The sequence below is a fragment of the Macadamia integrifolia genome, chromosome 14 (assembly GCF_013358625.1).
Source record: "Macadamia integrifolia cultivar HAES 741 chromosome 14, SCU_Mint_v3, whole genome shotgun sequence".
Lineage (NCBI taxonomy): Eukaryota > Viridiplantae > Streptophyta > Magnoliopsida > Proteales > Proteaceae > Macadamia > Macadamia integrifolia.
The window spans coordinates 6,387,023-6,403,710 of NC_056570.1; the positions used below are offsets into that span (position 1 = coordinate 6,387,023).

The 16,688-nt window shown below is 36.5% G+C and overlaps 2 protein-coding genes across 3 annotated transcripts; both read right to left on the minus strand.

Annotated features, from left to right (window-relative positions):
- Positions 1–402: 402 nt before the first annotated feature.
- LOC122061733 (probable LRR receptor-like serine/threonine-protein kinase At3g47570) lies at positions 403–5,470 on the minus strand. The gene is made up of 3 exons (XM_042625181.1): positions 5,380–5,470; positions 1,484–3,553; positions 403–761 (listed from the first exon to the last, which is right to left on the minus strand). The coding sequence occupies exons 1-3, from the start codon at positions 5,468–5,470 to the stop codon at positions 403–405; spliced, it is 2,520 nt and encodes an 839-aa protein (XP_042481115.1).
- Positions 5,471–7,318: 1,848 nt separating this feature from the next.
- On the minus strand, positions 7,319–11,345 carry LOC122061430 (L10-interacting MYB domain-containing protein-like). Of its 2 annotated transcripts, none has more exons than XR_006134646.1 (3): positions 11,073–11,345; positions 7,561–8,075; positions 7,319–7,473 (listed from the first exon to the last, which is right to left on the minus strand). XR_006134646.1 is itself a non-coding variant. In XM_042624683.1 (3 exons), exons 2-3 carry the CDS (start codon positions 9,365–9,367, stop codon positions 8,795–8,797), a joined length of 483 nt encoding a protein of 160 aa, XP_042480617.1. In that variant the 5' UTR covers positions 9,368–9,374; positions 11,073–11,331; the 3' UTR covers positions 8,119–8,794. The 2 variants fall into 2 exon arrangements, 1 of the variants encoding a protein (XP_042480617.1); XM_042624683.1 differs by lacking the exons at positions 7,319–7,473; positions 7,561–8,075 and adding exons at positions 8,119–8,947; positions 9,038–9,374 and having other exon boundaries at positions 11,073–11,331.
- Between the last annotated feature and the right edge of the window lie 5,343 nt (positions 11,346–16,688).

Genomic DNA, 16,688 nt, shown 5'->3' on the forward strand with positions numbered 1-16,688 from the left:
GTCCCCCCTGCACACCATATTCAATGGAGGGAAAAGCGTCAAATGGGTATTTCTATCAATCCTACTTTTGAACGTCATTAATCAAAATGGCTTTTGATTCTGAGTTTTGACTTAGGCCTTAGTTGAAGAGCTAAGGAATATACAACACAAAAAGCTACAAATTAAGAAGCTACAATGATTCACTAATGTCACTTTTAACTGCAGTTAGAATCCAAATGCATGACAAGGATTAGAAAACATAATTAACTCATACAGAAGAAAAAAGTTTCCGATTCATCAACAAGTACAACAAACTCGATTTTTATAAGGAAATGATGACTTACCACTGTTCATAGCTCTTCTTATAGTTCATTTTCCTTGGTGAGTGCTGACTCCAAGATAAATGTCCCTGATCAAATGTAACTATTTGACCACATCATTCATGTCCATTCGATCCCATGGTGATTCAACTGAGCAGGCAACTCCAATTCTAATTACCGAATTAAGGCACTCTTGCATTTCATTCTTGATGCATCTTCGACTTCCAATGATGTTGGTTACAATTGTTGATGACTCTTCTTTATCTTCTTCAATAGGGAGAAGTGATGAGTCGACGACAGCCATCACTCCATCATGCAAAGCCATCTCAGCCCAACAATGAAGATTAAAGTTATCTTTGAACATTTCATGAGTAGGCCGCATCCCTGTGAATATGTCTAATAATAGAATCCCATAGCTATAGACATCACCATGTGATGAAACATGAGCACCCGCACCATACTCTGTATTTATGCATCTTAAGTTAATACTTCTGTGCTTAATAAGACTATGTGCAAATTCTATTGGTCTCAGCCGGAAGAATAACATGACATGGAAAAATAACTAGCGAGAATGAGCCCAAAGTCTATTAGTCTCAACTGTAAGAATAACATAACATGACATGCATTTCAAGAGAAGTTAGGATATCTTAAAATTCGTTCTTATTGTGTTTGTATAAGGAACATAGGCTCCTCTAATGTCTACAATTTTGGATGTAAATCCAATTGATCATCTGATGGAAGGAAATCCAAGTAATTTGATTTCATGACTTTAATGTGGCATGTGGACACATTAATCTATGCACAAGAAAAATTAAGAACCCCTACACAAACTCAATGCTTAATTCTTCAAAAAAATCACAGTTTGTAGCCTATGGCATTCAAGGTATGATTTCATTATAATAAGGAAAGATACAGTTAAGACTTCGCTGTTGAAATAAAGAAACTTAAAATATCATCTAAGCATACAGTATTCTTATAACATTTATTTTCAGTTGTAGAGATATAAACTTATTTTTCTTTAGGAACTGGCTAAAGATGTCACAAAAAATATATGAAAATAGTAATTATGCCTTTAAGTTTTACGTTGGAATAGGTAAGACAAATATTAGATTCATCGTATTAATGTAAGCTCAGTCACAACAAGAGGAAAAAATTATACAAGATCAGTAAAACAGATACATTACCTGGTGCAATGTATCCAATAGATCCCTTTATTCCTACTGAGCTCGTGTGATTTTGAGATCTACTTGTGGTTTTTGAAAGAATTCTTGATATCCCAAAATCACCCAAATATGCAGTTAGATCACCATCAAGAAGAATATTGCTTGGCTTTAAATCACAATGAATAATCTGCATATGACAATGGTGGTGAAGATAATCCAATTCTGTTGCCATATCAATGGCAATATTCAACCTTTGAACAAGGTTTAAATGCCTTTGTTCATCTTGTATGCCATTTGCATGTGGATGTAACCAATTCTCTAAATTCCCACCGGGCATGAACTCATATACTAAAGCCTTGAAATCGTTGCCTTCAAAATCTATACTTGAGCAACATGTTAAGATTCTTACAATATTACGATGCCGGATGTTTCTAAGGGATTCACATTCAGCAATGAAACTCTTGGAAGTACCTCTTTGTCTAATGGTGAGGACTTTTACTGCAACAATAGTTTCCCCATGATTGAAAACTCCTTTGTACACAGAACCAAAACTCCCCACTCCAATCAGATTTGCAGAAGAAAATCCATCGGTAGCTTTAAGGAGTTGGGCATACGAGATCTTAGAATGATGACCCTCTATCAAAACCAAAGTGGATTCTTTCTTTTTTTTTCTTATCGGGTAGATAATGAAAAAAATTGTCACAATAATCAAACATAGAGAGCCCCCACAACCACATATGATGACTATTAGCTTGAAAACATGATGCCTACCTTCTTTTGACTTTTGAGTTTGACATGCTGGCAAATGAAGTTCTGGTATACCTCCACAAAGCATGTTGTTTCCAATGACGGAAACTTCACTCGAATTTCCAAAGACTCCATCTACTGATAACTCACCCTCAAAATGATTAAACGACAAATTTAGGTTTTGTAAAAACTTAAAAGTATCCAAATATTTAGGGATAAAACCAGAGAGATTGTTGTGTGAAAGATCTAAATCTTGAAGACCTCTTAGAGAATTCAGAGACAATGGTATAGATCCTTGAAATAAGTTCCCCTCCATAGAAAGGTGCTCTAGGATTATACAAGCACCAAGGGTGTTAGGAATTTCACCAGACAACATGTTTTTAGAAAGATCTAGAATTCCAAGATTGGTCAGTTGACCCACTTCCGAAGGTAGGGAACCAAAGAAAGAATTTGTACTCAGGTATAGCTCTATCAATGTAGAAAGATCAAATATCTCTCTAGGAATGATACCACTGAAACTATTGTTGGAAAGGTCCAAGCGTAGCAATGATTTGCATTTTCCAAGACTTGAAGGTATTTTTCCTTGCAAGCGATTATCTCTTAAATAGAGCTCATACAACACTGTCAAGTTTCCAAGAGAAGAAGGGATTGGCCCTGTGAATCTGTTGCCATCTAAATAGAGTAAATCTAGCATTTGAAGTCTCCCAATTGAAGTCGGAATACTTCCTTCTAATAAGTTACCAGATAGGCCCAAGTATTGTAACCTTACAAGGTTCCCCATCCCCACTGGGATGTCCCCATATATTTTATTCATTTCCAGTGAGAGTTGTGTCAATTGGGTCGATAAGTTTGCCATAGAGTTGGGGAGTACACCACCAAATTGATTATAACCAAGAAACAATAGTTCTAAGCCACTGCAATTGGTCATTGTCTTAACAAAATTCAGGTCATCAGCTCCTCCACTTCCCAAATGATTCGTGGCCAATGAAAGCCCAGTGAGTTTTGATAGTCCTCCAAAATGAATACCCACTGTCCCAGTAAAACTATTTTCATCAATCGTAAGTATTTCGAGTTTCGACAAATTGGACAGAGAGATTGGAATTGGTCCATGAAACTGGTTTCCCCAAACTGAAAGAAATCGTAGATTAGGAAGACTAAAGCCTAAATTTGGTGGAAGACGCCCTTGAAATTGATTATCTCTAATATCAAAAACACCGAGTGAGGAAAGATTATATATAGTGGGAGGGATAGTACCAGACAAGTTATTTCCAGGAACGGCGAGAAAAGTTAATCTTGTCAGTTGGCCAAGGGAATCTAGAATACTTCCACTTAAATAATTGGATGCTGCAGAAATGGAATAAAGGAATGAAAGATTCCCAAAGGAATGTGGAATCTGTCCTCTCAATCTGTTGCGATGGAATGAAAAGAATTGAAGCTTTGACAAAGTACCTAGTTCTACAGGAATATCCCCCATGAGATTGTTGTTTTGTAATCTGATTTGTAAAAGGTTGGTGCAACTTGATATGTTGGGTGGGATTTCCCCTTCAAAGGAATTGTTATGTAAGGATAAATAACGAAGCATGGATAGAAAACTTACTTCACGAGGGATTTCACCATGGAAGCTGTTGTTTGCAAGGCTAATGTTTAGAAGGAAACTGAGGTTTCCTATTTCTGGAGCCAAGGACCCAACCAATCCACTAGATAGTAAACGCAAGGCTCTGATCCTGTTTGGATGCCGACGACCACCACAAATAACACCAGGCCACTCACAATAGGGGACGCAATCATTTCAAGAGCTTACAATATGAAACGGATCAACGGTTATGCGAGCCTTGATGGCCAACAAGGCTAGTTGATCTGTTCCATTTGTTGATCCTCCTGATTGTGAATCTCCCAAGCTCATGCAACTGCTGCACCAGAGAAGAAGAAGGACATTGATATTCATAGTGCAAATGGACAAAAGATCCAAGGTAAAACCCATGAATGGGTCTGAAAATTTGGAGGTAGTGGAGAAGTAGGAGTTGGATTCTGGTAAATCAGCTAGGTTTATGAATGAGAAATATAGAGTCTCATCAATTGCAATTTATAGTCTCGTCAATTGCTATCTAAGCCATGAACCTGAGCCGGTCTTCGTTAATTAAATAAGGTGATTATCTAAGAATGAATCTATTAAATGAAGAGAGAGAAAATGAATTTCAAATCCACAAACCAGGGACATCCAACCTCCTATTGCGGTATGAAATGGGATTATTTTACAAATGAAATTACTGTGACAGAAAACTTACCTCGTCACTTTTAAGTGACTTGTACTGTGACGACAACCGTCAATTTTGCAACTTATAATGACCCACTTCCATTAGTCTATCATCTATTAAAGTCATGAAAACTAGGATCTTTGGCGTATGGAATGGGTCTAATTTTACAAGCAACTGAGTCAATTAATTAATAAAATAAATCTGTGATATAACAGTCAACTGAAAACCATCAATTTTCTTAGTGACCCACTTCTATTAGTATATCATCTAAGCAAATTAAAGTCATTGAAATTAGGGTCATTACCGTATGAAATAGGACTACTTTTACGAGCAACTGAGTCAATTAATTAATAAATGAAACTTTGATAGAAAACTTAACTCATCATTAATGACTTATAATGTGACGACAACCACAACCATCAATTTTGCAATTTAATGACCCATTTCCATTAGTCTATCATATATGAAAGTCATTAAAGTTCGGGTCGTTGCCTTATGAAATGGGTCTAATTTTACAAGCAACTGAGTCAATTAATTAATAAACGAATCTGTGATATAACAGTCAATTCATAACTAGTGATGAAAACCATCAATTTTGTGACTTAGTGGCCCACTTCCATTAGTGTATCATCTATGCAAATTAAATTCATTAAAATTAATGTTATTGCGGTATGAAATGGTCTACTTTTACGACTAACTGAGTCAATTAATTAATAAAGAGTAATTCACAGGGCCACCACTTAAAGAATGCCACAGTAAAAGAGATACTCTTGTATAATACCAAATTACACTCGCATCTTTTACCGTCAATAACTGATAAGTGAAGAGTTGCATGACGGTTGTACCTTCAGGAATAAAACACATGACCAATTCATCTTTTACCCAAGTCCCTCATTACCACTAACCTCCACTCACCTTCACCGTGGAGTTCAATGAGGGTTTCTTGCACATAGGAAGATGCAGCACAGACTTCTGTCGCTGCTCGTTGCAGCCCGTCACCACTCATAGCCACCCGTTTCTGTTTTTCTTCACGAAGAGTAAAGGCTTTGGGATGAAGTGCACAGTTTCGGTTTGGGGATGGAAGTCTTTTTTTTTATTATTTAAAGTTATGGCGTTAAGTGAGGGTATATTAGGTACTTCACTTCTTAGAAGGATATTTTGATATTTATAAAAAAATATACCAGCTAATATTACTATTTGAGGTATATTCCATAACAACGATTGACGGCAAGGGGTGCGAGCATAATTTGGTATTATGCAGGGGATGTCTCTATAATTGTGGCATTCTTTATGAATGGTATTGTAAATTACCAATTAATAAATGAAACTTTGACAGATAACTTAACTCATCACTAAGAGACTTATAATGTGACGACCACCACAACCATCAATTTTGCAACTTAATGACCCACTTCCATTGGTCTATCATATAGGGTCATCGCCGTATGAAATGGGTCTAATTTTACAAGCAACTGAGTCAATTAATTAATGAATGAATTTGTGATATATCAGTCAACTCATCCCGCGGGATTCGTTTTCGTTAGCCAAAAAAAAACAATCAACTCATCACTAGTGTGATGAAAACCATCAATTTCTGTAACTTAGGCTTTGTACTATAACGATTCTGTTTTTTTAACATGATTTTGGGTCTAGCACACTTTTTTGCTTTTCTATTTTTTTGGAGTGATTCTGCATCTTAAATGTTGTATGGTAATCGCCAAAAAAAATGATTTTATAACCTGAAAGAAACAGAAACATGTATGGTTCGTACTTAACAGAATCGTTTCTGTTAGAAACCAATATTTACATAAAGTGCCATCTTCACCATGGGTGTCAAAGTTGTGATTTTTAAATAAAATCTAAGGATAGTCAATGGTTTTTTAATAAATTCTAAGTTATGAAAACCATTATTACCCAAATAGCTTAAGTCGAATGAGACAAATAAGAATATCTCCATATCAACAACATGGTGTTCACTTCAAATATGAAATATTTGGCCGTGTTTCCTTGCCATATGAAATATGAAATGTTTCAACAAAAATATGATCTATCATAATAACATAAAAGTATGAACAAGAATAAATGCAAGTATTGACATAATTCTTAAAGTATCTAATTATGAACTTAAGGGCATAAATTAGGTCTTCCAATTTAATTCTTAACTGCAAAACATGTCCCACTACTTCAAAGTTTAAATCCATTCATCAAAATGTAATCATGTAATTTGAGTCATTCCGGCTTTAACAACTAACTCATTTGCAATCTTTTTCCTAAGATCATCCATCTGTCTTCTTCTTTCTGCTAAGCTTATACTAATGTGAGCCAGTGGTACATAATCTTTAATTTCTTCAGGCTCCTCATTCCACCAATTTTCACCAAACTCCTTAAAATTCTTGTCTGCAATTTCTTCCTCCCGAATGAAGTTGTGAAGTGCACAACAAGCAATGATGATGCATGTTTGGGTGTTCAGTGGAAAACATGGCATTTTGCTCAGAATTGGGAAGCGCTTCTTCAAAGAACCAAAACTGCGCTCTATAACATTCCTAACAGAAGAGTGTCTATTATTAAATAGCTCTACTACTGTTCTTGGACGTCTATTCCTATAATCATTTAGATGGTATCTTTGTCCTTTGAACGGCGTCAAGAATCCAGTAGTAGATGGATAACCAGAATCAACCACATAATATTTACCTAGCACGTAAAGTGAAAAGTAATGAATCAACACAATATGTAAAATAGAGCATAATCAACTGGTGAGGTTAAGATTTAGAATGTACCAGGTGGAGGATGAGGAAATTCAAATTTAGGGTTATTCAATGCCTCATTGAATATTCGACAATCATTTGCAGAACCCTCCCAACCAGCGTACACAAAAGTGAATTTCATGTCAAGGTCACATGCACACATAACATTCCAGGTCGTATCTCCTTTCCTTCCTCTGTACGGTATTTGTTTGGATAGAGGTACAGAAGCACTAACATGAGTGCCATCAATCGCGCCAATGCAGTCCTAGTACCAATACATGGATATTCATCAAATCAAACCACGTATAACCACAAAACAACATAATCATTGTTTTAATCATAAACAACATACCTTGAAGAAAGGATAGAGCTTTGGTTTTTCAAGAATCTGTTTAGGGCAACGACTGAAGTTTGGAGGTTTGATATTCTCTTGTCCCAGTAGTATGAAAGCACGTAACACTTTCTTAAAGTGTTCACCTATAGTGTTAAGAGAACGCTAAAAGTGTTCTGCTATGTCTCTATACCTATCATTGTGACCAACGATAGATATAAACATTGCCAACTGCTCATCCACTCTTAAATATCGACTATCTTCCAACCAACCACGTTGTCGCATTAACGCTTCAAGGTTGAGGAAGACATGACGTTCCATTTTATACTGTTCATAGCATCTGTCTACATGTCCGTTTAGAACCTCACTCACTCGCTCTGGTCCTGTCAATTTACTATCTCGTATGGGCTCTCTAGTGTATAATGAATCATGTGCTTTCATCAACAACATTATACACATCATGATTTCTGCATCAGTGTCATCTCTTTCCATTTGTTCAATGTGTTCCTTAGATGCGATCATTCTTTGATCCATTCCTATAATATAAAATTAGAAATATGCAAATACATCAAACCATAATTTTGAACAAATATCCAAGACACCTTAAAAAAAATGAAGGAAAACATAGCAAACCATCAAAGTTAAAAGTAGTGTCAAGGTACAATGATCAAATATTCAGGACATCAAATACTACAGTTATAAAAAAAAGTCAAGACACAGTCATCCATAACATCTTAAAAAGTGAAGGAAAACATAGCAAACCATCAAAGGTAAAAGTAGGGTCAAGGCACAATCCAAGTAGAGTTATCAATCTAGCTAATTAAAAGAACTTTTCAAGAAGCAAACTACTGAAGGGTACGAAGGAGTATTGACTTCCGATGAGGAGGGCAGGAAATTAATGCTTCTCTCCATTGCGGGTCAGCCATTAACTTCCGAAGTGCTTTCTCGTATAGTGCTTCATCTAACTCATATCCTGACTCAAGCACCTCCATGGCCCTAGTAATCCCATACATCTGTTCCGCATTTTGGGTTGAAGCAGTGGACATGCTCGCATCTCGTTCTACCCTTGATTTACTAATATCTTGAATTGCCTTGAATGCCATTGACCAATCATTAGACTTGCTCCTCCTCCTTTTCGCATTTGGAGTCCTATCATGCCTATGCTTAGTAACTGGCCTTTTTTCCACTGCTTCAGTTTGAGTGTCACCTAATGGAGTAACTTCATCAGCGGAACTTGACTCATCACAAGACTCAATCATAATCCTAGCTTCATTGGCCCCCAAAGTTTCCAACATGGTTGTTTGAGTCCCACTTCCTTCGCCGTCTGCATATGTATCACCAAATACCATACATAGTTCTGGCCATTGTGGTAGTCCATGCTTCTTAAATCGTGCCAAGTAGGGTTATCCTAATAAATAAAAAATACGCATAATCAAATACTTGAATTGATATATCCTGGCATTTCAAAATACTCAAATTAAATACAAATTGAGTATACCTTAATATGCGATTCCCAGATGGATTCATCATCAACAGTACAAGTTCTTGAAGCAGTATCCCAACCAAAACCAGTTGTCTCCAATAGCTTCTTAAACTGACTATAATCCTGCCTCAGTTTGTTCACTTTGTTCTTCAACTGTACAATGGCATAGTTGACCCCAGTTTTTTCTTTGAAGTTATTGGCAATGTTGTTCCAACCAGCTTTATTAAAAGTCGAAGTAGTCCTATGTCCTTTCTTAACTTCCTCTACCATCAGAACAATAAGGGTGTCTACATTTGCTTGGCTCCATTTTGCAGTCTCATTAACTGCTTGTTTTGAAGTTGACATTTTCTCACTATTTTACCAAAAAAAAAAAAAGAACATGAATTTAAAATCCAAATTGAAAACACTGATTTTCACCAAGGCACCCTAACCCTTAATCTATGATAGGTTCTAGAAGGTATAAGGATACAATGAAGCCCCATGAGAACAATTGAAGGTGTCAACCCTCTATCTTTCATTGGTGTCAGAAGGGATTCACAGACTGCATCCAAAATTACATAAACAAAGGTGCAAAATACAAAAAATATTCATTGGGCTTTGTAAAAGCCAAAATTGTGAAAGAAAAAGATGAGAAGAGTATGGCAGGAGAAATGTTTGCTAGCAGAGAGCATTATCCCAAGTTATCCACCCAAAATCGAACTGAGAACAAGAGATAAACGAAGCAAACAATAATGGATAAAAAAAGCAATAATCAATCTAAGCTAATTACATAATAGGGCAGAAAAGGTATACTTCCACTGAGCAGCAATGGCTGCTTTTACAATTGATCATTATTTTATTTTTATTAACTTTTTTTTTTTTTTTTGTGTTCACTGTTCCCATCACTATCCATGGCCAGTGTGTGTCTTTCTTCCTTTTACTTCCCCACACTTAAAATTTCCCTGATTTTTACCAGTTCAGCTTAAGAACTACAAAAATGCTTTTTGCATTTTTTTCTCCCTAACATTGTAACGATTTACTTCCCAAGTTACTTCTAAACCCCTTTCTTATGTTCGATAAAGATTACATTAAGTTTCCTTTTTTATTTCAATAAGTTTGCAAATTAATACTTTCCTTTTTATTTTTCTTTACAACCGGAGCCGAAAGGATTCCTCTTTGCAATAACTTTCTTATTTGAAACTGGACTTTTTCAGTCATTGAATTGGAAAGTGAAATCAGGAATCTACCAAGTTCCCATATATCCTTCTTCCACTAGGAGTTAAAGACTCCTAAATCCTAATCAGTTTTTGACTAATAATATACGGATCTGCCTCTATAAAAACAAAGCAAAACCCCATCGATCAATCTCACTTCAAACCCTTCTGCTCCAAAGTTTCAATCTCTGTTCTGTTCTGTGATCTGATCTGTTCTGTTCTGTTCTCCAATGGCAACAACACAATCAGAAACTGCTCAAACAAACCTTCTCCTTCAACAACAACTTAAAGATCTGTTGAAGCATCCAGTGGAAGGTTTCTCTGTGGGTTTAGTAGATGAAAACAACATATATGAATGGAGTGTTAATATAATAGGACCAATGGATACTCTCTATGAATGGGGTTGTTTTAATGCAATCATGAGGTTTCCTGAAGAATACCCTTTTCGTCCTCCATCATTAAATTTTGTTTCAGAGATGTGGCATCCTAATGTTTATCCTGATGGTGAAGTTTGTATATCAATACTTCATCCTCCTGGTGAAGATCCGAATGGCTATGAACTTGCTAGTGAGAGATGGTCACCTGTTCTTACTGTTGAAAGTATATTATTGAGTATTATTTCTATGTTATCGAGTCCTAATGATGAATCTCCTGCAAATATTGAAGCTGCTTTGCTGGAGAAAATAGGGCCCTAAAAGAGAAAATCAAAAACGAAAAAGGGCAGTCTTTTCCTTTCAGCATCTCACTAACTAAATGAAAGGAAAATGTAAGAAGAGATCATCACTGAAAAGAGATGAAAATGCTCTTCCATCTGTACAACATCAAAGCAGGTAAGCAGGGGTTTCTCTGTTTCTAACCTATTTCTGCAGGAGCTTGGAGTGTCCGCCGCTGGTCGAGGAGAGCTTGGAGTGTCCGCCGCTGGTCGAGGAGAGCTTGGAGTGTCCGCCGCTGGTCCAGGAGAGCTTGGAGTGTCCACCGCTGGTCGAGGAGGTTAGGGATGATGAAGAATCACCGATTTTCGTTTCCAGTGAGGGAGGTTAGGGATGGGTTTCGAGCGAAGGAGAATGAAGAGATGAGGAAGGAAGAGGGAAGTGACTCTTAGGCGAAGGACGAAGGACGAAGGAGGAAGGAGGAAGGAGGAAGGAGGAAGGAGGAAGGAGGAAGGAGGAAGGGGTTTCTCTTGTGTCTCTCTTCTGGTATTCCAAGAAAGAAAAAGAGTTTTAGGGTTCGGTCGACTGAAGTTTTAAGTGTTGTTTATGTTTTAAGGGCAAATGTCGATTTTGCCCTTTCGTACTTAAGTCGGACTTTTCATTCAGCGCCTTTTGATCAGAATAGATTCTGATCGTGAGAAGCTTGGTTTTCATGCTTCAAAAAATGAATTCTAAAACTTAAAAAGTGCCGGTTCATTACAAAAAAACAAGAAATTGAACCGGACTCACCATACAACTTTTACTCTATTTCTGTTCCAAAAAAATAAAAAAACAACAGAATTGATTTTTTAGAATGTTACAGTACAGAGCCTAAGGACCCGTTTGGTATCGTTCTGAAAAAACGTTTCTAGCGTTTTTTCGTTATATTAGAATGAAAAAACGTAAAAAACCGTTTGGTGGGATTATGCTGTGTTTTGATTTTTTTGAAACGAAAATTGAAAAAAAAACGAAAACGGAAGCCAAAGTTTGGAGTTCCGTCACTACAGTTTCGTTTCAAAATCCCTAATTAGGACCGATCGTTCCCGATAGCTGGAGCGTGAGGAGCATCTGCAGGTAAACCCTTCTCTCCTCTTCTTCTTCTTCTTCTCTCTATTCTTGTCTCTTCTTCTCTTCTGTTCGTACTCGTTTCTTCTCCTCTCTTCTTCTCTCTTCTTCTCCTCTGTTCACCTTCTTCTTTCTTCTTCTCCTGGTTTCGCCTTGTTCTATCTTCTTCTCCTCTGTTCGCTTTTCTCTTTTTCTCTTCTTCTCTCTTCTTCTCCCCTGTTCGCAATTACTAAATAATTGCACTCGTAGTTCATTCAATTACTAAATAACTTTTAAAGTAGTTTCCAAGCCTTTTTAACTTCCCTAAGAAGCACAACTGCCAACACTGCGTGGTATATGAACTTCTTTAATTTTTGAAGGGAGATGGATGCATGTGCAATCCCGTTTGAAAGGCACCACAATAATCACTAAAATCTGGGAGTTTCAGATGCTATATTTTAGGAAAGATGGGCCCATTTTTTCTCCTGGTATATGTGCTCAGTAAGGTCATACTATCAGTTCCTTTTTAGTGGCTTTTAGATGTTCCAAGGATTTGGGATCAGTAGTTATCTTCTAGTGGTTGAGGTTTTTGTGTAGGTGACATAACTGCAAAGAATCTTGAGATTTTGATCAGATAAAGTTTCCATTTGCTAAAAACATGTTGAATATGCAAAAAGGGTGAGGAATGTACTGCAATCTCCACATCGTGTGATTGCAAAAACAACTGGGAGCTATAACTTGTATCTACTCTTGATGAACTGGGTGGAATGTGTGGAACTTACTTGGATTCTCCTAACAACTTGGTTTTTGTCTTGTTTGGATTTTTGGTGGCATCCTATGGAGAGTGATAACATTTCTATTTCTTGGGTGGTTTTTTAAGGAAATCAACAAATTTTAGGAAACCAATGGCTCTGCCTAGGATAGTTATGGACATTTGGTCCTATCTATTCCACTGGGTATCTGCAGCTAATGAGTTTGCAGGTATTGGTAAAGCATCTTTTGGACCAGATTGGAGTTGTGTTCTTATTGTATATTGCTATTCCCTTTCCGTTTTGGTATCGTTTCTGTTCCAGAAACTCTGTTTCGTGTCAGAAACGGAAATTTCAGTTTCTGTGTCAAAACGCCGTTTTTAAACGATTTAAGGTTGTTTGGTGAATCTGTTTCTAGAACAGTTTCAGAACCAAGAAACGACATTTTTGCCGTTTGGTAATGCTTGTTTCAGAAACGGTTTTTTTTTTTTCTTTTCTTTTAAGTCAAAGACCTACATCATATTTTACAAGAAGATTGACAACAATCATTCATCATCATTATGAAATATTAACCAAGTATACAATCATCACTCCTGTTTCCCAGCTAATTAAGAAAAATTTGTTCAAATAAGTTGAAGCTCACAGAAATTTCTGAAAACAAATGTTAATGACTTAAAGACAAGAAAACATAGACATGAAAAATGGATATCCTTATAGCATAGAATCTATCAATAAAGGATAAGCAAAAGCAAAAAACTGACAACTATAATGAAAAAGAAAAGTTGAATGAGGACAAAGGAAATCCTTGTTTGCAATTGTATAGAAAAGATACATACCACAAAGCGTGCCGAAATATCTTTGGAGTCTTTCTTCACTGAATGTAGAATACTGCCAGCCTCATCAAACAACTTTGCAATGCCATAGTGTAACTTAGCTAAAAGACTGTGAGTAGCACCCTTTTCTCCAGCTTTTCTAGTAGTCACAGCCTAACGCGTAGCAACAAGAAAAGAACACAAGGTGCAGTCTTCAGGAATCAACAATTTCACAATGAAGATCCATTCATACAACCAAAAGAGAAGAAAAATACCAACCTGTGCTTCAGCAAGGCAAATTAAGCTCATAATGGAACACACAGATGAGGTACACACATTCCACCCAGTTTTTATAACTACTATTTTTAATCAGCAAGGGCAGAAAAATAAATTATCATACATGATTTGTACACAAAAGTACTCAAGTTTCCTCTCTTAAAGGAAAGGGAATAGCAATATACAATAAGAACACAACTCCAATCTGGTCCAAAAGATGCTTTACCAATACCTGCAAACTCATTAGCTGCAGATACCCAGTGGAATAGATAGGACCAAATGTCCATAACTATCCTAGGCAGAGCCATTGGTTTCCTAAAATTTGTTGATTTCCTTAAAAAACCACCCAAGAAATAGAAATGTTATCACTCTCCATAGGATGCCACCAAAAACCCAAACAAGACAAAAACCAAGTTGTTAGGAGAATCCAAGTAAGTTCCACACATTCCACCCAGTTCATCAAGAGTAGATACAAGTTATAGCTCCCAGTTGTTTTTGCAATCACACGATGTGGAGATTGCAGTACATTCCTCACCCTTTTTGCATATTCAACATGTTTTTAGCAAATGGAAACTTTATCTGATCAAAATCTCAAGATTCTTTGCAGTTATGTCACCTACACAAAAACCTCAACCACTAGAAGATAACTACTGATCCCAAATCCTTGGAACATCTAAAAGCCACTAAAAAGGAACTGATAGTATGACCTTACTGAGCACATATACCAGGAGAAAAAATGGGCCCATCTTTCCTAAAATATAGCATCTGAAACTCCCAGATTTTAGTGATTATTGTGGTGCCTTTCAAGCGGGATTGCACATGCATCCATCTCCCTTCAAAAATTAAAGAAGTTCATATACCACGCAGTGTTGGCAGTTGTGCTTCTTAGGGAAGTTAAAAAGGCTTGGAAACTACTTTAAAAGTTATTTAGTAATTGAATGAACTACGAGTGCAATTATTTAGTAATTGCGAACAGGGGAGAAGAAGAGAGAAGAAGAGAAAAAGAGAAAAGCGAACAGAGGAGAAGAAGATAGAACAAGGCGAAACCAGGAGAAGAAGAAAGAAGAAGGCGAACAGAGGAGAAGAAGAGAGAAGAAGAGAGGAGAAGAAACGAGTACGAACAGAAGAGAAGAAGAGACAAGAATAGAGAGAAGAAGAAGAAGAAGAGGAGAGAAGGGTTTACCTGCAGATGCTCCTCACGCTCCAGCTATCGGGAACGATCGGTCCTAATTAGGGATTTTGAAACGAAACTGTAGTGACGGAACTCCTTTGGAGTTCCGACTTTGGCTTCCGTTTTCGTTTTTTTTTCAATTTTCGTTTCAAAAAAATCAAAACACAGCATAATCCCACCAAACGGTTTTTTACGTTTTTTCATTCTAATATAACGAAAAAACGCTAGAAACGTTTTTTCAGAACGATACCAAACGGGTCCTAAGGGAAAGAAACAGGGAAGAAGAGAATGAGGGGGAGAAAAGACGGAAAGGAAACGAGAACGAAGGAGAGGATCCTTCGGCTTTGATACCACTTGATGGAGGAGGGCCTTAGAGAAGAAAGAAGAGAAATTAGAGTTGGAGGGAGAAGAGAAGAATTCGCATAAGGGGGAAGAAGAAGGTCATACGACCAATTGGAACCACCAAGGTTTCAATCCAAAATTCAATTCAATTCAACACTACTATACCCATCAGTTACATGCCATTATATGGTAAACTGAAATTAAACATGCCTAATAAAAACCTAAAATTAAATTAGCAACTCTTAATTTGCTTCCTAAATTCTAACTAATGAAATTAGAAACAAAATAAACTCAAACCGGTAATTCCCTAATTGACTAAGAACTACCCAAAAATAAAAGATTACATAACTTTCCAAATAAAATAACTCTTTATTTCCTAAATAAAGTAAATCCTAAGATATTCTACTAATCCCAAAAATCAAATTGGATCCGGTTCACCTCGATTGAGATTGCCTGAAGGGTCAACCCGGTTCAACAGCATCGATTCTGCATCACTCTGATCAATTACAATTGTGGACACCAAAATTCCATGAATAAATTGTCAATTTTATCTAGTTATTTGAAATATTCTCCATGATAGAGAGAGTAATATTTTGGGTGTTTTATTTCTTGTGTCGGCTATTGAAGTGAGTTGCACGTGGGGTTGGGGTTGGGGTGGGGGGTGGGGGTTGGGACTGTTTGATATTCTAGGTTTCTAATTCTGATTGATAATGAGAAATTTGTACAAAAAATATCAAAGATGAACATCCAAAATTTTTATCTGATTTTTTTTAGGTAATGAATGACTTCTGAATTGATCTAAGTATGAATTTTATTATAAACACTTTTTTTACCACATTTTTTCCTAATTATTATGGTATCAGTCTCAAACACCTTTGTAGTTGTGCATTATTTTTCCAATTTTATTACCCCTTTCCTCTTCTACTTTTTCCTAATTTCTGGCATTAGTTTTTCTGATTTTTCTTACCCAACAAAACCTGGAATTCCAACCCAAAATGGCTGGTTTGACAAAGAAACCATGTCGCTAGTAGCTGCCTAGCTTTGGAAGAGGATATGAATATCAGAATATACATTTCCCTTAGTTCTGAAAGTGAATATCAGTATATTAGTATGTTGTTTTGGTAATTGGTGTATCCTTTATTTTCTTTCCCATGGTTTGCAATCGTGGGATTTTTTTTTCCTCTTCTCATTCTTATACTTCCTCTCTTTTTCAATAGCCATTATTGCTGGAGTGGGTTTGGTTTCTGCAACTATGATTGTGTTAGTGCAGTGAATATGGCTATATATACAGGTCCATTTATATTGGATGAAGTCGTTACATCCTTAGAGGACCATAATTTCCATATTTTAGGGTTTTAAGTTTTTAAATAATTTTTGTGTGAATATTAGC